Raw genomic sequence first — 23,399 nt, 5'->3', positions numbered from 1 at the left:
GAAAAAAGATGGAACCGCCATTGAAATATAAGATTCATACTGATCCTGGTGCTCCTTTAACTTACACCAATTTAAATCAGTGAAGCCCACAGAGTTATTCAAATAGAGGTGGATCTGAATCAGCACACGAATGTGCAGTTCCTTCTGGTCTTCCCACCCCTATAGCTTTGAGGAGGTGTCTAGCTAGGGAAAGGGAGCACTCATATTTTTTGCTTGGTTTCCTTTTCCTGAGGTGTAGACATCTGAGGCCCGATTCTCCTCACTTAAATCAGTTTTACACCAGTGTAATTCCGTTGACTTCAAGGGGATTAATTACTCCTGATTTACATGGTAAGCAATAAGAGAATCAGCCCCTTAGTTCACTCTTTAACATTTTCTGCAGTTTGCTGCATAATTATGTGAAGGTTCTTTGACTAATTCCTACTGATAACATAAGAAAAAAACAAAAACAAAACTAGTGCTGATTTCCCCTTCCTGCCTCTTTCAGATATGTAGCCTGATGCTATCATATATCCCCTATGGTCACTGCTGTGCTGTGAGCTAACTTCAAAGGTTACATCTGTAATTCATAGCAGACTGTAACATTTTGACATCAGATAGCTGTGCATGTGAACAATGTTTCACATCATTATAACCTTTATTTTAAATGTCTCCAGATGATATTTAACACTCTGTTGAGAAGGTTTTGCTTGGGTAGAATTAAGTTGCTCGTGAACCTCCTTGGTCTATGGATATCATTCCCAGAGCAAAACAGTTAGAGTACCTCTTCTGGACTACGTGAGATCCCTCTAGAGAAATTCAAGCTCTCCAAAGAGTCTTCTGTAGGATGCAAAATATGGACACTACTGATGTGGGTTTTTTTAGTTATAGTATCTTAATACCTATCAGATTGTATGAACAATAATATTTTGCAGTTATATCTCTAAGTGCTTTAGAAAGATGGGGAAGTATTAATGCCACTGGTTTACACAGAAGAAAACTGAGGCACAAAGCTGTTGGGTGTTTTTTCTTAGCTCACACAACAAAATAGTGGCAGAATTATGTGCCTGGTCCCAAAGAGAGTATAGAATCATAGAGATGTAGGGCTGGAAGGAATGTCAAGAGATCACCTAGTTCATCTTTTTGTGCCAAAGCCGGATTAAGTACACCTATGTTCTGCTGTTTTAAATCGTTTCCCACATAATCCCAGCTCTGACTGTTTCCTACCTGTGGGTTTCTAAACACCATCAGTGGTTGCCAGGTAAGCACAGTATCAGACTGTGAAATTCTTTGTTTCTATATTTTGGGTAAATGTGTTACATTGTTACTTACATTGTTTTTCATTTGTAATTAATAGTAATTGAATAGCACAGTATGTTAATAGCATCATAATCAACTATGTTTGTTGATTTGTTAATAGCTGTCTGATACTATTCATGGACTGATAGGAACAGGATGATCCAAACATAGCTTCCACATGCACAATTACCTAATGACCATGGACATTGAGCCTGGCCTCCAGCAATCCCTTGTGCAGTCCTGGGGCAGTCTTGATTAGAGACTGACAATTATGTCAACTTGTATCAAAATGTCTGGGTGTCCCAGAGAAGTATATACCAGGAATGAGACAACCAAATTAGACCCCAGCCGGCCTAGCCTCCCTTCCCTCACTGGAGCCTTCCTCCAGTCCCCAAGCACAGGGCAGGCAGGTGGCACATGGCCCCCCACACTCCCCAAGCACAGGGCAGGCAGGCAGTGCATGGTCCCAGGCCTCCCAAGCACAGGGCGGGTAGCCCCAGTGCCTCCAGCCCCTCCCCCTCAGCACAGGGTGGCCCCAGCCCCCGCAAGTCTGGGCCACCCTAGCCCCAGCCCCAGCACACTGCTTTCCTGAAGAGGAGTAGCCTCCTGGGCTGGGGCCAAGGGGGAAGGCAAGCAGGGCTTCAGGGAGGAGCGTGGACGGGGCCACGCCAGGTTGTTTGGAAAGGCACAGCTTTCCACCATCTATGCGATAGGGTGACCAGATGTCCTGATTTTGTAGGGACAGTCCCAATTTTTGGGTCTTTTTCTTATATAGGCTCCTATTACCCCCCACCCCCTGTCCCGATTTTTCACACTTGCTGTCTGGTCACCCTACTATGCGATTCGCCACCCATGCTAGCAGAGTGATGAATTTAAGTTCCCAGACTTGTTGTTTGAAGATGTGCCTTTGAGAATGAAGACTGAGAGGTCAGATGTGGAGTGATCACTTTCTGAAAAGTGTTCACCCATCAGCGTTATGGTGTTTTGGCTATCATTTTTCTGTGTGAGTTCCTTTGATGATCAGTACCCCCAACAACACACCTTTCAAGATCCATGGGTCCTACACACGCCTATCACAATATGTGATGTACCTCATCCAGTGCAATAAATGCCCCAGTAACAACTATGAGACAATCACTTGACTTTCAAATTAGTTTTCCTTTGTGATTCCTGTGTAATTTTCCTTTTGCTGAAGCTTGTCATACTCTGATTGTCAGAGCATGCAATATTGCAATTTGCTAGGGGTGTTTTAATTATTAAGAGCTAAAAATAATCACCACTAGTTTAAAAAAAAAGATAATTATAAGCAATGAGTGATAACTGGAAATTTTGTAAAGTTCATTTAGTCAAATTATCAAGATTCTTAGCAGTCAAATGTTGATCTAATAGAATGTGCTCTTCTGATTGACATATGCGAACAATAAATGTCTCCACTATCAGAGGGAGAATAATTTATTTTTAATTTCCACTGGAAATTAGGTGCACCAGAATGTGGTAGATTGTTAGATCTCAGATACAGGGCTTAATTGGTTTGCTAAGAAACAAAAAGTGAATGATTGTTTGGATTATTGGAAGTTTCTACCATCATATTCCAGAAAGTCCCTAAACACAGAGGCGCTAATGACCATTTCACAAGTGGTGCTCTTGGAATTCAAGAGGGCTTATCCATCTTAGGTATTTATATGGCCCCCATCTCTGTAGTATCCGAGCATCTCACAATCTTTAATGCATTTACCTTCACAATACCCTTGTGAGGTAGCGAAGCACTTATCCCCATTTTACAGAAGGGAAACTGAGGTACAGAGAGGCTATAAGAGACTTGTCCAGAGTTGCATCAGATAGTTCTAGTGGATCAGGAACTGAGCCCAGGTCTCCCACATCCCTGTGTGCTAACCACTGTACCATCCTTCCTGGTGTGTTGATAGAGAATCTCTGAGCTAAAACGTCCTCACCAGCAGAAAATCAAGAGCTTCACAGTGTTGCTCTCACACCTCAAGATGTGTGCTTCAGCTCAAAGCTGAAGGCTTCCTAAAGGTGTAGTTGATGTGAGGAAATGTGAGCACAGAAGGAGCTGTCTGTCCAGGTCAGTTTCTAGCAGCTCACTGTTTTCCACACTCCTCTGCAGCATATTCTGTATTTCAATCATCAGACTTCCCACATCCAGAGAGAGAAGAAAGAAAATTGGCTCTCTCTCAGTCTCAGAACTCACTGCTATAAATTATCCCTCATTTTGGCCAGTTCCCATTCCTAGTCCCTATTTGATTTTCTGCCAGTTGACATGGCAGGCAGCTGTGTCCTTGTCTTAGAAGGCATAGCTTTGGCATCTCTGAAAAATTAAATATTTGCCTCTGCTGTGACCTCCATGTTTCATCATGTAACAAGGGCGGTGGGGGTAGGGGAGAATCTTTCTCTTGAGTCATACTTGAACGTTGTTACTGTGACTTGATAGGAGCCTCAGTCTCTGCCAGGATAAAGTTATCAGAACTTGAGGCTCCAATTAGCCGTCTATCTTGGTCCATTTTGACAACTGTTTATTTTCAACTATCTCTCAATTATGCTTCTGCTCAAGCCAGCTTGCTTCTGTGCTCACAGTTCTTGGCTTTTCTCACTCATACTTTGAATGCCTCAGCTTTCCATAGCCAGATGACACTGGAATGGTTTGAACTGTAAATAAAATGGATCCTCGGGCAAACAGTATTTGCAAAGAACTGCAGATCCATTCTGAAGGTTTTGTTTAAAAATACAGTTGGTTTTATGTGGTCTGTTGGCTTACAAGATCCATTTTGCGGGGAAGGAAATTGTAAATCAGAACCAATGCAACAGCTGAAGGCTGTATAATGCTACTAAGAGATTCCGGAATTTGTCACTTAAATGCAATTCAGGCGACTTGGGTTGTCACATTGGTATCAAGCTTCCATAACGAGAAGTTGACTTATCTCAATTAGATCACAATCTTCCTTCCAGGTCGTCTACATATCCTGAAACAGCTTAGGACAATGAGGTTCTTCTTTAAAAATAACAACAGTCTCCAAATATCACAAAAATAAAGAGGAGGATGGCTTAAGGTGAAAGCCAAGAACTCCACTGACTGCTAATACCTCTCACTTTGAATATCAGCTTTGAACTTCCATTTGATGCATCAGTGGAAAAAGTGCTTAATGTTCAGGATTGTCAGTGAAGAGGTTTTGTGCCTGCAGGCTGTTAAAAGGGGAAATGAAGTGCACTTGAAAATATATGATAGCTGAGCAGGCTTATCTGGAGATATGATTCCTTAGGACCAGATTCCGAGCACATAGGAAGGAACACATAATATCTTGCGAAACAAATCCATCGCATAAATCATTGGTACCTTTACTCATGGCTTTGACAGAGTGACTGTGTGAATTACCTTCTTCCATTCTGACCTTTTCCATGGTTTAGACTAATCCTCAATGCCGACAGTAATGTGTGTCTTTTGGCTGCAACCACTAGAGCCTGAAAATTACCCTCCTTGATTCTTCCCTCATGCAGAGGCATTCTCTTCCTTTGGCACATACATGTCAAGAGGAGAAGTCACATGTGAGGCCAATGCTTAAGTGTTGTCATGGGGGACAGACGTTCTGTGTCACAGCTGGTCCTGGCAGTGTTATTCAGGGTGCACTTGGGAGCGCATCATTGCGTGGTTCCTATGGTGCCTAGGGAAGCTGGCCAAACAACTTGCAAATGAGCTGTCACCCATGTGGCTGGTTTAGAAACAATGGTCTTGCAAGTTCTTTTGCAAGGTTGTTCCATTCCAGTGGAAGTTAAATGTGACTGTGAGACAGGCTCTGCACTAGGAGTAGTGTTTGGACTGAACATCTGAAACCCTCCGACCCTCTGTGTGCTTCTCCCTTACTCCTAAAAAAAGGGGTGGGGCCTGGACAGATGACTGTGCATCTAAGGACATAGATGCTAGTGTAGTGCTCAGCTACACACTCCCCTTGTAGGTTTTAGTCCTGCCTCCAAGTAGGAGCATGTAATTCATGGTAACCACACCAAAGCGTTCCCATTAATGCAGGATCAGGTTCCCATGTGCTTTTTACCTTGGTGTAGAAATGCAACCCATTGCACCCTCCATTATGTGCATGCATATAAAGTACGTCCAAGTGAAGGGATGTTTTTAGCCCCCCTTCAAAAATAGAAAAGCCCAACACAGAGTTTGTGTGAGGAGCTCATCAATATAAAAGCAGAATCCTTCCAAAGTGGCCCGGCTACTAAAGGGTGTTGCTCCTAGGATTAAAGTGAGGTCACATAATAAACCTTTCAGGGCTTCTAATTTACAGAATCAGTTTCAGCCTCCCCCCGCCCCCCGAGTCGCTAAGTGAAGTGAATGGTCTATCTTAGCTATTGATGTTGCAAATAAATTCAAGTCAGCCTCAATGGTATCCCAGGGAAACCAGGTGAGCAGAACAATTCAGGGGAAGACTATGCATAAGCACAATGCGTCAGAATAAACCTCAGCAGGGACCGGTGGAGCTTCTGTTTTGAATACAGAAGAGTTAGAGTTACAGTAACAATCACAGGAAAAATCCCTATAACAGAGCTGGATGGGGCTCTGATGTAGTTTCTCTGTGGTTTTGCTAGTCTCTTGCTAGCATCACTGCACGACTTCTATGAAACCCACAGTCACAGCTGCATGGACAGAATTCAAACAAACTTCAGAGAAGCCTGATTTTATTGAGGTGATTGTGTGAGGATGATGAATTATCTTTTTATCAGAAATTTGATTTAATTTTTATAAATTTCCATCTGTTTTATTTCTCGTAAGCATATGAAGTGCCAACCCAGTTCATCCATCTTCTGTGTCAATCTGCTGTTAGGTGTTAAATGTGTTGATATTTATGTGGAAGTTAGGAACTCACTTGGCAAAAGGGGTTAAAAGGAAATCAGGTATCAAAAAAGTCAATTTCTGGTATACCTAAAGAGCAGGGTGTAAAGGGTTGACTAAACAAATCCCTCAATTGTCCTTTGAACTGCAGTAAGGCCCAGTAAGGTTGGGGCACCATGTGTTAGGCTCTGTACAAACAGAAAAAAAAGAGATCCGATTTTCAAAGATATTTAGTTGCCTAAAAATACAAATTGGCACCTGCTGGGATTATTTGAAAAGCTCCTAAACAGGTTAAGTGCCTAATTCCCATTGAAAGCATAGGCCATAAATGCAACTTTGGAGACTGATGTTATATGGCAGCAAACACTCTGTATTGACTTGGGAACACTGGCACCACTTTGGGCACATGCATGGCCCCACAATATGCCAACATTTTTATGGCTGACCTGGAACAACACTTCCTCAGCTCTTGTCCACTCACGCCCCTTCTCTGCCTACTCTACATTGATGACATCTTCATCATCTGGCCATGGGAAGGAGACTCTGGAAAAATTCCACCACGATTTCAACAGCTTCCACCCCACCATCAATCTCAGCCAGGACCAATCTACACTGGAGGTCCACTTCCTGGACACCACGGTGCAAATAAGTGATGGTCACATTAACACCACCCTATACCGAAAACCTACCAACCGCTATGCCTACCTTCATGCCTCCAGCTTCCATCCCAGGCACCCCACACGATCCATTGTCTACAGCCAAGCACTGAAGTACAACCGCATCTGCTCTAACCCCTCAGGCAGAGACCAACACCTACAAAATCTCCACCAAACATTCTTAAAACTACAATACCTGCATGAGGAAATAAGGAAACAGATCAACAGAGCCAGACGTGTACCCAGAAGCATCCTACAGCAAGACAAACCCAAGAAAGAAACCAACAGGACTCCACTGGCCATCACATACAGTCCCCAGCTAAAACCCCTCCAACGCATCATCAGAGATCTACAACCCATCCTGGACAATGATCCCATACTTTACCAGGTCTTGGATGGCAGGCCAGTCCTCGCCCACAGACAACCTGCCAACCTGAAGCATATTCTCACCAGTAACTGCACACTGCACCATAGCAACTCTAACTCAGGAATCAATCCATGCAACAAACCTTGATGCTAACTCTGCTCACATATCTACACCAGCGATACCATCTCAGGACCTAACCAGATCAGCCACACCATCACCGGTTCATTCACCTGCACATCCACCAATGTAATATACGCCATCATATGCCAGCAATGCCCCTCTGCTATGTACATCGGCCAAACTGGACAGTCTCTACGGAAAAGGATAAATGAATACAAATCAGATATTAGGAATGGCAATATACAAAAACCTGTAGGAGAGCACTTCAACCTCCCTGGCCACACTATAGCAGACCTTAAGGTGGCCATCCTGCAGCAAAAAAACTTCAGGACCAGACTTCAAAGAGAAACTGCTGAGCTTCAGTTCATCTGCAAATTTGACACCATCAGCTCAGGATTAAACAAAGACTGTGAATGGCTTGCCAACTACAAAACCAGTTTCTCCTCCCTTGGTTTTCACACCTCACATGCTAGAAGAGGACCTGATGAATGCATGCACGGTTCAGACTAACTCTCAGATGCATCAGCAGCATTTGTACCATTATTCCTTGATGATGAAGGAAAATATACAGACTAGCAGAGTAATTCTCAGCAGGAAGACACATGTCTACCACGATGAGAGCATGAGCTGATCTGACCCTCTGTCAGAGTCAGTGAGAACTTTGCAGTTGGCATCATGCCTCTAAAGAAGATGTCTGCTTGGAGAAATATTTAAATCACTTATAGCCAAATGTTCAAAGGGTTCTTTCCTTGTGTGTCAGCACCAACATGCATGCCCAAAGCACGATTAGGATGCATAGACTCCAACATGCATGCACACAAGCCGGCCAGATACACCCAGATTTGCATCTCTGACAATGGCAGGTTTCCCATTGTCTTCAATGAGAGTTGGATCAGACATTATGAGCAACACCATTCTTTCTCTGTGTAGACGTCCGCTGTTGGGATTTGCCCCTCTCTGGGGTGGTGGGGAGTCAGGCCGCCTCACTACATGCCATAGCAAACGACAGTTCAGGGCTCAGACCCTCAGGCAGGGGCTGAGCAACCACTTCAGTAAGGTAAGCCCAGGCTCCTGGGCCTGAGCGTCGGGCAAGGGGGAGACAGCCACCCATGAGTGGGGTGGCAGGGGGGACGCAGGCTCACCCACTCCTCTGCATCCCAGCCCGGGGCCCTAACAGCGGCAGGCAGCCTGCTGCTGTGTCAATGGGGATCCTGGCTGCAACACACTGACATTGGCTCTGGCTGTCCTGCAGCCAGACTAGGGTCGGCTGCCCCCGGGCTACTTCCAGACTCCCCCTCAGGGCCTACCTGGATCCTGGGGTCGTCCTCCACAGGGTCCAGGTGCATGGGTTTGTCACAGCCGGGGCTGGGTGGTAGGTCCGGCAACGCCTCCAGAAAGTCAGCCCAGGGTAGCTCCGATGGCTCCTCCGGGTAGCAGGCGCAGGGGAGCTCCGGCGGCTTTTCCGGGTAGCGGGCGCGAGGGAGCTCCGGCGGCTTTTCCGGGTAGCGGGCATAAGGGAGCTCCGGCGGCTCCTCCAGGTGGTGGGCGCGGGGAAGCTCCAGCAGCTTCTCCAGGTAGCGGGCGCGGGGGAGCTCAGGCCACTCTGGGCGGCTGCCCTGGGTCACAGGAGTCTCCCAGTCCCGAGCTCGCTGAGGGACATCAGCTCGTTTCGGCTGCTGGGGCTTATTTGAGCTCTGAGGGCCCGCCTTTATAGTTCTGGGTCAGCGCCTGACCCTTTGCGGGGCAGGCTCAGAACTCTTTAGTTCTTCCCAGTCCGGCCTCCGGCTGGGCTCTTCCTCCTCTGGGGCGGCTGGGAGCCAGGCCGCCTTACTACACTCCTGAAAATGAGGTGGTGCTGGGCCACCACTCAGCTCAGTTTTGGGGCTGAGCTCACAGAATTTGATTAAAAAGAAACCCAATTAGAATAAAACCACAGAATACTTGGGGCTAGGAGGAAGGAGAGGGGCTTTTAGCAGCATTCATTGCTTTGAGGAGGATGTGCTTGTAAATAATTTTGGACGGAAATTAAAACCTTCTGCCTCTGGGAGAGGCATTGATTCTGTCTATAATATTTTATCATCAGAGCCTGGGTATAAATCGAGAAAGGAAAAAAATAGTCTTTCAAGGTAACTGCTTCCACCAAGATCTGATTTTCGTATTTTGTCACTATAAATTCTTAAAAGAGAAAGTCAATAAGTTTCCTGATAGTCTCTCAGGCTTTCTGAAGAGAGTACAATAGCAATGAGATATAAGCAAAGAAACAGGGCTTTAAAGAGCTCTATAAGGATATTGCATGATTCCTGTGTGATTGCTGTGGGTGCGGCCAATTTACGGGCAGGGCCAAAGTTTCTAGCTGAAAGTTAGTAAACTCTGAAACACAGGGGAGTGGGTAAAGCATTTCTCTTTGAGTGCAGTAGTTATGCATCAGGTAAGAAAGAAGTGTATCCAGCAATTAGAGAAACAGAAATGGGGGTGAGGACCCCTGGGTTCTTCTCTTAGCTCTGCCGTTGGCTTGCTGTGTGAATTTGGGCAAGTCGTTTTACCTTTCTATGTCACAAGTTCATCTCTACCTCAGAGGTGCATTGTGAACTTATCTAAGTAGGTCCAGATGCTCAGTCAGTGTTAATCTGCACAGCTCCATGTATTTCCATGGAACTGTGTCACTTTGGACCAGATAAGACTCTGACCCTTGATATTTACAGAGCACTTTGAGGTTTTGGGGTGGATTTCAAAAGATGAGGCATTTTTTAAGGCCCAACAGTGTATAATGTACCAACAAGGTAAGATATCTTTTTTGTAGAAGATACAGGAGTCTTGCTTAGAAAATGTTCAGAACAAGAGCAATTAGCAGATAGTCTTAATGAGCTGTATCTAGGAGTTTCCTCAAGAAATTGACTGTAGAGGAACTCCATTGCTGTTGCTAGCGTTAGCCAAAAAAGACCTTCTCCTCATATGGATAGCTAGAGATGGAACACAGCTGGTTATTTTGTTAAAGTACGTTAGGCTCTGGAGCAAATTGCTATGCATTACATACAAATTTTTGGTCTAGCTAAAGAAAAGTGGGTAACAACAATTCTTTCTCTCTTCTCAAAAACTAGACTTACATCTTTCTTAGATCTATGAACCAAAAAGGTAAATACTTGTAACTGCAGTGTGCCTGTTTTCCAAATGTTTGTGTCGTACTTATTTTTTGCATTACTGCTGGTATAAAAAATTCATAAAACTAATTGGTGTGTATTTATCTATCCATTCCTTCATGACATTTATAAAGCACTCATCATCCAAGTGGATGGTCACCATGTCTGAATTAGACTGAGATAGAGCTGGCGGAAATAACAGCATATGAAACCATTCTTCTAATAAGTTATCATCTGTTTGTTTGACTTTCAAATGATGGATTTTGATTTATTGTTTTAGACCGTTCAGATGTGATGGAGACCTGGCCATTTTGGGAAATGAAGTTAGAAGGATCTCTGTTAAACTGCTAATTTTGACTCTGGCAAAAATCCCTATAATTTTTTGTCTTAACAAAACTGTTTTAATGGTTTCAGGTATTTGTAGAAAATAGTTTAAATTGTAAATGTTTTGAAATTTTAAAATTGTTACATTCATTACTTTTTTTTAAGGCTCATGGCTTGTGGTGCTTCACAGACGACTGAGATGGAAACAAGTCCACGCGGATATCATAAACTACTCAGACACTGCTCTTATAGCTTAGGATGTCCACAGAACCCCCTAGTTAAATGATTTCCTTGCAATCACTATAGCTCATTCTCCACTCTAGAAATTTGAGCTTTCTGGACAAAGGTTTCCAAGGGTGATAGACACTTCACAACTACACATTTCTCTTGCAATACTGCCAGTGAGGTAGGGTTAAATATAAATGCTAACTACCTACACCTAGCCCTATAACACTCTCAGTTCCTACAAATGTGCAGTCGCCAGAGTCTAGGAGTATAAAGACTCCCATTGACCTCAATGGGCTTTGAATCAGGCCATAATAATCATGGTGGGAAATACATAATAAGCTTTCCAATTCAAATGTATAGGAGACACAGGCTTGTTAGTCTGGTATAGACTCATCAGGTTTCAGCTCAAAGTTTAATGCCACTGTACAGTCCCTCTCCTAACTCTCTCTTGCTCTCTCTCACTGTGCTGTGCAGGTGAGCCAGTTTTAAGACACTGGAGTGGCAATATAAAGTGGCTGCAATCTTATCACACTGAGCCTTGGCATGGGTTAAAAGTACATCCTCAAGAGTTAGATGCCTCTAATTTTCTTGAAGCTGTTGTGTGTTAAACTCGCTTCCTGGCTGAGTTTGTAGATACTACAGTGAGAATTCACAAATGTTTCTGTTTCATCTTAAGGGTGCCTCCCACTTGAGGCAATCATTGGTTAATTTGATCTTCCATTTAATTTTATCAAAACCCCAGGAACCAAATAATTTCTGTTAAAAACAATACAACTTCTGCTTTTTATTCCAATCAACTTTCATTCTGAGAGCACAAGGGTTATTGGATAATTTGATCACCTGCTAACAAAAAACTGTCTTTAAATTTACAAGGAAAGGCCAGTATTCTGAATGCAACAGAACAAAACTGAGCCCAGGAATTGCCCATGACAGGAAAAGAATACAATAAGAAACTGCTATTCAGAAAACATTGATAAGAGCTACCATATACTATGAAAGCTGAGAAGTATCCTGCTGATCATGTGGATAACGAGATTGATGGTTTATTTCAATCAACAAACTGCAGTGATATAGGGGCAAGACACCATAACTGGAGAAAGTTTAGCCACTTGCATCCAATTTTCTGCCACCTGAGTGAACTTATTTCACCATTGTTTAAGTTTCCCCTCTGTGCAATAAGTCCTGCAATCCAAAAGCTAAATGTGTAGCCTAAGTGGATGGAAGAGATTTCCGTTGCATGCTGTTTATCTGATATCATGTGAAATAAAATATGATCTCCTGACTGAAGTCCTATGTGCGTTTGCCATTTGTATCTCCTGCAGGTCAACACGTTCATCTCCTTTGTGTTTCCAATGGTCGTCATTTCTGTCCTGAATAGTATCATTGCCAACCAGCTCATCATCATGTTCAAGCAAGCGGCACAAGAAAACCAGGTCTGCATTATTGGAGGACAGCAGACGATGCTCAGCATGTCCATGGAGCCCAGCCGTGTGCAAGCTCTGAAGCACGGAGTGAGAGTCCTGCGTATGTACCTGTGATGTTAAGCATTGAATGAGTTAGCAACATGTTCTGGGACATACCTGATAGAATTACAGATAGCAGCATTAGATCTGGTTGTAGTTTTTCTCTAATTTTTTTTTTTTATCAGTGAAAAATGGCCTCTTTTGAAGCCCAAAACTTCCATAAGAAAGGTTTTGGTTTACAAAACTTTCCAGTTCTTCCTCAAACCCCCAAATTTTAATTTTTTTGTTTTTTCTCCTTTCTTTTTCTCTTTCCCCTTTCCCCCCCAAGTTTGCCAATGAATGCAGTAAAATGAATGCTATCTAGGCTTTTGAGAGTTTTTAATTCGTTTTCTTTTTTTCATTTTCCTTTGCCACACTCTAACTTTTCCAAACCCTCAACCTTGGAAATGTTGAAGAGTGGCAAACAGAAAAATGAAACTCTGTGACTGTGCTGCTCAGAAGCTATTTAAAAGTTAGAGAAGTTTGGAAAAGTTGAAGTAACATAAGTAAAAGCTGCTGAACTCGAATTAATATGCAAATTAGATACAATTAACTTAGGTTTAAACAGAGACTGGGAACGGTTGGGTCATTACACTAATTGAATCTATTTCCCTCTGTTAAGTTCTCCTCACACCTTCTATGGGGCATCTCAATTATCACTTCAAAGGTTTTTTTTCCTCATGTTGACGATAGCCCATCTCAATTGATTGGACTCTTCCAGATGGTATGAATACTTCCACCTTTTCATGTTCTCTGTATGTATAAATATCTCCTGTCTGTGTGTTCCATTCTATGCACCCGAAGAAGTGAGCTGTAGCCCACGAAAGTTCATGCTGAAATAAATGTGTTAGTCTCTAAGGCGCCACAAGTACTTCTGTTATTTTTATAAGTAAAAGCAACCTCCTAGATGTCACTTATTTTGTTGTGCTCAGGGGAAAAAACTCAAAAATAATATTATAATTATTATTATTACCCAAAAATTATTCTGTTTCAAACTCTGAAGTGGAAACAACTGCCAAATTTCCTGCAGAATTGGGGGTTTTTTCCCATTTTTAACCATCCATGTTATTTGACTTGTGTCTCATCACTAGTGAATGGATGACAAATGTAAGGTTATACAGTTGCATGATTATTTGTGGAAGCACTTAAGCAGATCTTTAAGTCCATCCTTATTTAGAAAAACACTTAAGTATGTGCTTAGAATTAAGCATGTGCTAAAGTGCCATCCCATATAGATGAGCTTTCCTGAATCAGGGCCCAAACACTGAAGCCATTTTAATTATAACTTGTGGTTTTACCAAGAGATCAAGAGCTCAGCAGCTAGATGCTAAGGATAACCTGTACAGTCAAAGATTTGGATCTGTACTATGCACACAATACAAAATGTGCACAATTATCTCAACTGCGTGTGCGATTAATGTTGTTTGTGTATGCAGTCACAGTAATTATGCATGCAAGTACAATTCAATTTTTGCACAGAGAGTCTTCTCAAAATCCATCCCCTTTTATTTCTCAGTCCAATTTATTTTCCTTATCATGTAGTAAAATCAGTAATTGCTGTGAAAATATTCTTCACTTGATTGGAGCTGTGCAGAAGAATCAGTTTTTCACTTAAAATGTATGTGTGTGTGAAAAGAGACTTTGGCAGATATTGTATGTAGTGCCGTTGCACCTGTGTCGGTCTCAAGATGCTATAGGAACAAGAGGGTTGAGGTGATATCTTTTAATTCTCACCATCAGAAGTTGGTCCAATAAAAGATATCGCCTCACCCGCCCTGTCTTTGACAGATATTCACAGCTTTGATCCAGGGTTCAGCTTTGCCATTTCACCATTTCTGTTGGTGAAAATGGCAGAATCCTAAGCTTTGGACGAAATCATAAATTTTCATCCCTTCAAACTTCTGAGGAAATATTTTTCTCCCTGCAAAACTTGACATTTTCACAGCACATTTGAAACAACAATGTTAAAATGTCACAACCAGCTCCCCTGATTTCACCAAGAACACACGTGGCCTACTTTTTCTCTGGTTCTTCTTTTATGACTTGAGGTTTCAAAATGAGACAGTTTAAGTCCCTGAGGACAGTTTGTTTTTTTTAATTACATGGGAGGGATTGGACAGTGTTATAATCTCTCTCTGAGGGACAGGGTTACTTTCTTTTTCATTTACTGCTCCCTGGCAGTGGTGAATGGCTGCTGAGGTTTTGCTCTGGAGGTCACGTTAATGGGTTCTGTGGCTGGACAGAGTTCCAGCAGCCACTCAGTGTCAGTGAGGAGAAGGAGGAACTGCACTGTGGAGCATCAGGAATGGCTTCATCTGCACATTTGCGCTAAAGCCACTCAGGTTCAGTTGTGCCATATAAGTACAGTCCTGCACTGAAGGTTTTGCTGAATCGTGCTGTCCCAGAGGGCACCCAACTTAGTGCATCTTCCAGAACTGCCCAGGACACATGTGGAATGCACCTTTTCAGTGCAATGAACCACACCTCCCATCCATCCTCTTCAGCTCCCTTTGGAGCAGAGAGCAGCCCTAGCCCCACACACTCCATGTGCTCAGGCAAGCACAAATCTTCCATTTGTGGCTGCACAGAGGCTGCATTTTGCATCTTTCTCCCAGCCCACATTGTGCACCAATACACAGGAAGGCCACTGTCTGGCCCTGAACCACTGCACTAATAATCTGTGGGCTTCAATAAACTACAGCCAAACTAAACTTCTGAATAATTTAAATATGGTTCAGGTAGACATCCAGACCCAGCTTTTGCAAACATGCCCAGGCAAATTTTCATGTGCAATAATGGATTCACATTTGCACACATAGTTATTGCAGTTGCGCAGACAATTGCCATAACTAGTAGTGCATATGTTGTCTAACCAACCATTTCTATGTGCGTTCAGGATAATTACCTAGAGAAATTAGGCTATTGCGGGGGTGCCTATTGAAGTGTCGCTGAGAGTTTCTGGTTGCTTGTTGTTGTGGTTAACCGATTTATCTTCTTGCTTTCTGTACACAGAGTCCATAAATCTATTCAGCACATATGCTCACATGTACACATTCTTGGCGGTAGAGTTTATAAATGAAGCCAAGTGCAAAACTGCTGACAGCATTTTAATGGAAAACGGTTTAGTCAATAACATTTGAGGCAATACAGAGATTGCTTTGTTCCCTTTATTTCTGTGCTGAGCTGTGGTTCAGACACAGGTCAAATCAAAGATCTCGAAGCTGGAAGTAGAGCTGAACTGTGGCAGACTTGATGTCTTAGCTTAAGGGCACAAGGGAAAAGCAAAGGAATATGGAGGATAAAGTGGGAGGTGATAAAACAGAATCAGTTCAAAAATGGCACAGAAGGTATTCTAATAAAAGACGCTTCTCTTCTGTCTTATATGGTGACAGCCATGGGTAGAAAGCACAGTGTGACTGTTTTCTGGCAGGTTTCAGAGTAGCAACCGTATTAGTCTGTATCCGCAAAAATAACAGGAGTACTTGTGGCACCTTAGAGACTAACACATTTATTTCAGCATAAGCTTTCGTGCTACAGCTCACTTCTTCGGATGCATAGAATGGAACACACAGACAGGAGATATTTATACATACAGAGAACATGAAAAGGTGGAATTAGCCATACCAGCTAGAAGAGTCTAATCAATTGAGATGAGCTATCATCAGCAGGAGAAAAAAAAACCTTTGAAGTGATAATCAAGATGACCCATAGAAGGTGTGAGGAGAACTTAACATAGGAAAATAGATTCAATTAGTGTCATGACCCAACCATTTCCAGTCTCCGTTTAAACCTAAGTTAATTGTATCTAATTTGCATATTAATTTGAGTTCAGCAGTCTCTCTTTCGAGTCTGTTTTTGAAGTTTTTTGTTGCAAAATTGCCACCTTGAAGTCCGTCACTGAGTGGTTAGAGAGGTTGAAGTGTTTTCCCACTGGTTTTTGAATGTTATGATTCCCGATGTCAGATTTGTGTCCATTTATTCTTTTGCGTAGAGACTGTCTGGTTTGGCCAATGTACATGGCAGAGGGGCATTGGTGGCACATGATGGCATATATCACCTCCGCATCTACCAATGTGATATATGCCATCATGAAACCATTCTTATGTTCTAATTTCATTGCTTTAAGTTTCCTAACTTCTCTCAGGAAGTATGTTTTCATCCAACCGTCAGAATATCATAAGCTAGACTTGGCAACTCTGAATTCACTCAGCACAATCATTAGAGCAGTACATTACCAAAAGAGGCTAATGGCACTCGGAATTGGTAGCTCATGAATTAACACATCATTCACACTCTTTGCTAGCTTTTGCATCCTTTCTTGGCTACATTTACTTTTAGTTGTGTCCTAAATAATGAGGAAGTTCAGAGCCAAAGTATGTACGAGTTGGGCCATTATATAGACCAGACTGGCAATTTATTAAATGTGTGGGTTCCTGATATTAGTCCTACCCAACTGTCACTGTGGGTGTGAGAATCAAAATTCAAAGAGCTCAAAGAGCTGGCTTCTTTCCAGTATCTTATGAGGACAGTTCTGGGTAATTTCCTCTGTGTGTCAGCATGATCACTCTAAATCTCCTTGAATAAAATGCACAGAGTTTTGCCTCCCCCTCTCCAAATTTTCCATCCAGTTCTCTCATTATTAATTATGATTAGTATTAATTATTAAATAGTGCTGAGCTTAACCTCTTTACTATTGAAAGATGTCCCAAGAGGTGTGAAACTTCTGTGCAGCTGGGTTTCCTGGTGTTCTGCTCTTTTGACTTTGTTCTGTGGCAACCTTTTGCCTAAACAAATCCACTATCTGCTAACAGTGAAGTGGTTTATGAATCCAGGGGTTACTGTCTTCTAAGACCTGAGTCTTTTATGCATATATGTGTATAACAGCTCCTAATATACCGCCTGCAGTGTGTAAAAACTTGCCATCTGTTATCTGCTGATTATTTGCTCTTCTCATATAGAAACCATTAAAAGAGACAAAGTATGTGGGGTAGTATCTTTATTGGACCAACTTCTGTTGGTGAAAGGTGCAATATTTCAAGCTACACAGAGCTCTTCTTCTGGGCTTGGGAAGAAAATCAGAGTGTCTGAGCTAAATACAAATTGGGACAGATTGTTAAGCATAAGGGGTAACACAAGTTGTAGATGCCACTTGAAATGGAGTGGGCAATAAAGGTTAGACAGTGACACAAAAGGAGTTTGAAGTGGGTCATTGGGGTTAGCAGGCAGGTGTGTGTTACAAAGTGCTAGAATGAGCCATGAAACCAGTGTTGCTGTTTAGTGCATGAGTTTTGGTGTCTAGCAGCATTATGAGTTTAAGTTCGCAGGATTGTCTTTTGAAGGTATTGTGGAGGTTTTCTATTGTTTCCAAATATATTTAGCCAATTTAGTCAGGCAACAAACTAAATAATTCTCACATTTCACCATTCAGTGCCTGCTTTTTGAATTCATTAATGAGTATTTTTAAATATTTTCAATATTTGAAAAGTACTTACATACTGACTGATGCACACAGGTAATGACTGATGCACACCGGTAATATATGCTTTAAAACAAGAATAACTGGTATTTTAATACCTGATATTTAAAACATGCCAGTGGATACAGATAAAATCTTGCCCTACATTGGATACTAGACATGCAGGTTGGGGGCAGCCAAATTAGGAAATGGATGGGAAATGCAGGAAATGCTCCTGTTCCTTTAAAACAAACCAGGGACACCGGGTCAGACTTCCCAACATTATCAATTCCACAATAACCAGGTTATGGATAGACATGTGACACAATAAAAAATGATCAGGTCTCAGTTCCAAGTCTCCGAGTGGATGGTTACAAATGAAAATATTTTCAAACGTGGGGTGAAGTGCCCCTTGAGAGATCCTGTTTGAGCCTTTACGGCTTGATCCTTCACCCAGTGAAGTCAGTGGTAAAATGGCATGATCAGATAATTACTCACCAGCATGCCACAAAAGGGTGAACATACAGCCTTGTGTCCAGGTAGGGTGACCAGACAGCAAATGTGAAAACTCGGGACAGGGGGTGGGAGGTAATAGGAGCCTATATAAGAAAAAGACCCAAAAATCAGGGCTGTCCCTATAAAATTGGGACATCTGGTCACCCTATGTCCAGGGTATAGAATTCATAGGCACAGCAGGCTGGGCAGGGTAACCTTAGTATCCAGCATGCTAAGGGGCAGCATGCAGTTATGTTGCCCCAGGAGCAGGGCAGAACCCAGACGGCGACCCTGAGGTCACAACCTGGTCCCTGTTCAGAGCCGAAGTAAAGAGCTGCTGGGGTGTAGACATCATGTTGTCTTCCCAAAGTTCATTGACCCTGCTTCAAGAGGCAGGAAGGTTTCCTGGGGATGCAGTCTCTATCCCCTTGCTGATTTGTATGTAAATGGAGCATCTTCTGTTTTTGTTCCACTCTGCTTCATTTACATGGAGACAGGTAGTTAGCTGCCTTCCCTCCTGTTTCTCCCTGTGTTTGGTCACCAATGTTAAAGCATAATGTCAATGAAAAGCCATAATTCCTCATATAGTGTTAATACAGACATTTCACAATGATATAAACCATCAGTGTGTCACTGGCTTTCATAAAGGACCTTACCCGATGCACTTTGTAATATTCTATACAAGTAGTTGATTCAATTGCTTATCATTAGGTTCAGTCCCCTATCTATAAAGATAGGGCTATTCTCCCACACTTCTAGTTCAATGACTTTGTACCTTAACTGTCTCTGCCTGAAGACCAGGCTGGTCAGACAAGCAAATACACAGTTTTTTGTCTAAGGCAAACCGTGCTTATGTGTTGCTTGCCAAACACATTTTAAGGATATCATTCTAGCACCTATCAACAATTCTTTGTACACACCTTGTACATAGCTCACATGAGAACATTAATGATCAGTGAGTTATTAGTAGTCCAGTAATATATTACATGCCACCTTTTGGGTAGATATCATGACAACAGAGTGTTAGGTGTACTGAATATGTTAGGCCCGACAAAAGTTGCTGACACAGAGTAGTGAACCATCAATGGGCCTCTGTGTCACAATGAGTGCTGGTTATTAATTATTATTAATTATTAATTGTTATTATTATTTATTTTATAAGCTGCATATGTATAGAGACCATTTCCCACTGAAATGCAGCAACTTCTGGGGTGATGGGCCACAGCCACACAGATAATTGATACATGGCCTCATGCCAAGCCCACTGAAGTCAGAAGGAGCCTTTCTATTGACTTCAGCACGCTTTAGATCAGGCCCATAGTGCACAACAGTGAAGAGATGAGACCCTGAGTTTAAGGATGCCAGGGAGCACAGGTTGTCCTTTTGTGTGACATAATCCCACACGGCAACTCGGAGCCCAATCCCAGCAGAAGTTTACCCATCGCAGTGAAATCAGTGGCAGTAGTTGGTTGAAGAGGGTTGGACCCTTGGATTCTGAGGTCTTCTCTAAAAAACACCAAAACAATTATCTCAGTTTGTCTACTTCAGAAGGATGAAGGGCTGAGCTGACCCTGCTGGAATTGAAATCAGCAGCTGCAGAGTACTTAGAGATTTCAAACTTGGTGCTTACTCCAGTGAGCCATTCTTTATAGCATCTTCAGAGGGTTGTCTCTTGTCAAATGCCATGTGTCTTCAAATCCAACTGACTTCAAAGGGAGCTGAGGGCCCGCGACATCTGCTGCTAGTGTCAGCTCCTCTTGGCGTCATGCCTATATAGAAATTAATTTAATTGTGTAAATATTACACGAAGCATGTAATGTACTGCACCAAATTAGCACAACCTCTTTTCCAAGAATTATTGCGGTATTCAGTGACCCGTTAGCCGCTGCTGGCACTAACACTTTTGACTGTCTTTTATCTCAAATAACATGGTAACATTTGTTTTTCTTTATGCAATATCTTCTCTTGCCATGGTGTGATGACCACCATCTTGGCTGACACACTGGGGACCTCCAGAACTGAAAGCATACTGACTCTGTAGCTGAGGGCTGTAGCAACTCATATCCCATGGGGATCGGCACAGTGGCGGACCTATAACACACACTTTCCATAGGCATCAGCTAAATGAGAATATAAAATGGGTGCACATAAAATCTGCCTCTCCAGAAATCAGCGTTAAAGCAAATCCCTAATGTAAGCCCCATTACACAGTCTGAGGTGGCATTGCATACCAGAGTACACATTCCTTAAGAGGTGTTGGAGATGAATGACTACGTACCGGCTGACCCTCGAAAAGCTGAGATGTTTAGTTCAGATAAGGCTGGGAAAGTGCTATGTAGTCAAAGTGCTTCTGCCTTTGCTCAACTGTCCACCAGCCACATTCATTCCAGCATTGCTCAAAAACTTCGGGAGAAAATCCTCAAGATTTGTCAACATCAGCTGAACAGAATCAGTAAAGAAAACTAGCACCAAGCTCCATCAAAGGTATTAGCAGCAATGGAGAGAGATAAACAGAATTCTAGGGGCAGGATATCTAGTCCATTAAGGCTTCTCTATACAACTTCGGTGGCACAGAGGGCCAGTCAAAGGGCAGAAACAATCTCCAGGGAATACCCCTGACACAAGCAGGTTGTAGAGTTGTGGCCCCCAGTGCAGAAAGTGTGGGGGCAAAGTGCGCTGAGAGTGGCAGGGTGAGTTATGGAGGAGCTGCAGCCAAAACACTCTCCTCTCCAGCAAGTCTCTGCTTCCCAGGGCCCATAGTGAATCTTAGGTTCAGCGCATCGGTTGGAACAGCCCTGAGGAAACACATAAGCTCCCAAATGGCCCCAGAATACAGGGGGCACAAAGGTGGTTTAAAGTGCCTCCTTCCTCCTGTAATTCCTGCACTCAGCACATGGACTGAGCATGGAGGCCATTGCATGTCGGTCAGTGCCCTTCTAGAGATCATGCATTCTTCCATGTTTATCCTAACACAGTGTGAGTACTCATAGAAGTTAGACATGGAAGAAACCATCTCCCAGCCACTGCAGGATAAACACAGGCCAAGATAAAATACTGTGTGTAACCTAATACAATTTTCTCCCTAAATTATCTTCATATCTAGTTTAACATGTTATTGAGAAAATCAAGACTGGCATCTTTTAAATCTTCTTTTGCAAAATTAAAAAAAAAATCCACCAAAATTCATAGCTTCCTCTGCAGGGCTTCCTGCACAATAAACAAGCTGTTCTTTCTTTCTTTCTTTCTTTCGTTTATCTGCTACTTTCTTCCACTAAACATTTGTTTTGTCTTTGCACTGCCTTGTAGGATAACTGATACATGAGTTTAGTACTGTATATGTATCATAAGCATAAGTCCCAATTCTGAATCTTAGCATCCAAAATGTGGGTGCCTGCATGAACCCTCCAAGCTTAATTACCAGCTTAGATCTGATAGCACTGCCACCAGCCAGAATTCCCAGTGTCTGGCGCACTCTGGTCTCCCCAAAACCTTCCCTGGGGGACCCCAAGACTCAGATGCCCTGAGTCTACAACAAAGGGAAATAACCCCCTCCCCTTGTCTCCTCTTTATTTCCTCCCCAGGCTTCCCCTCCCTGGATGGCCCTGGACAATCACCCTATTTTCAAATCCTTGAAATGCCAAACAGAGAGATCCAGTTTCTTTCACCCTCATAGAAGTCCCTGCAAAGTAAGCTTGTCAACTCGACACAAAGAGATTTCCCCCTCCAGTCTTTCCCCGAGAGAGACCATAAACCCTGGCACAGAGATTCTATCCCCCTAGGCCTCAACTAGAAAAGAAAATCAACAAGTTTAAAAAAGAAAGCTTTATATAAAAAGAAAGAAAAAAGACATAAAAATGGTCTCTGTATCAAGGTTGACAATATACAGGATCAATTGCTTAAAAGAAAAAATGAATAAACAGCCTATCCAAAAAGATATACAATTTAAAACATTCCAGCAAACTACACACATATAAATACAAAAAAAAAAAAAAAACACCACAATATAGCCCTATTGTTTTCTACTTTGTACTCACAACTTGGAAACTGAAGATTAGAACCTGGAGATAGAAATCACTTCATAGCCGAGGAGAGCACAGACAGAAAAACAACACACACCCCAAAAATTCCCTCCTGAGCTTGAAAAATCCGGTTTCCTAATTGGTCCTCTGGTCAGTGTTTGGTTCCTTGTAACCCTTTACAGTAAAAGAAACATTAACCCCTAGCTACTGTTTATGACAATATGTTTGCCTTTTTTTTTGTCTGGCATCCCTACTACAAAGTAAAATTCTAATGAAAAGAATAGAATGTATAACTGTGTCTTAAAACAGTTTAGATTTCACAACGCAGAACAAAGGTTTGCTACATTGGTATGCAGTCATCCACTGAACAGTTTAGACAATACTCTGTCTAGACCTTTCCTCTTACTGTCAAATGCAGATTTATATGGAAACTATATGGTTCATCTCATAGTTTGTTTTTAAAGGGTTAATAAACTTTTAGACTGTGATTTAAACTGCCTAAGGGATTGGGTACAATTAATTTTAATAGAAATTTGCCATCTAAATCCCCCTGAGTCACTTTCAAAATTGCAGATTTAATTTTAAAAACTAAGCCATGATGAGTGATTAGAGCAAAATATGGTAAAAAGCTAATATTGCAGCAGCAGCAGCATTGAATTCTTATAATCATTTTTAAACAGATAGAAGATAAAGCTGAATTAGTTTAAATAAGTATAGAAAAGCCCAGATGCAATAATTTAAGACTGAACTGATTTTCAATAAACAAGTTAGATGTGAAATGGGGTAGAAAGGAATAAAAAGCCAAACACAAGCTTTATCCCATTCCTAGGGGATTGTATCTGTGTTTTCCCCAGTCTGGTTCACCATGGATCTGCTTACAGATGTTGATCCTATTTTTTCATATATGAATAGCAGCATTTTATGGCCCGATCTTGCCCCGTGTAACTCAATTTAAAAGCAGCCTTGATTTTC

The 23,399-nt window shown here is 42.3% G+C and overlaps 1 protein-coding gene across 1 annotated transcript in view; it reads left to right on the top strand.

Moving 5' to 3' along the window:
* NTSR1 (neurotensin receptor 1) overlaps nucleotides 1-23,399 on the top strand; it is a 104,022-nt gene that overhangs the window by 65,996 nt on the left and 14,627 nt on the right. The window contains exon 2 of the mRNA XM_032802305.2: nucleotides 12,279-12,480. Within this exon, the coding sequence (XP_032658196.1) occupies nucleotides 12,279-12,480 (202 nt within the window). The remainder of the gene's footprint in view (nucleotides 1-12,278; nucleotides 12,481-23,399) is intronic.

Source organism: Chelonoidis abingdonii, chromosome 14, assembly GCF_003597395.2.
Source record: "Chelonoidis abingdonii isolate Lonesome George chromosome 14, CheloAbing_2.0, whole genome shotgun sequence".
NCBI lineage: Eukaryota > Metazoa > Chordata > Testudines > Testudinidae > Chelonoidis > Chelonoidis abingdonii.
This window is presented reverse-complemented; position numbering and strand designations above follow the sequence as displayed.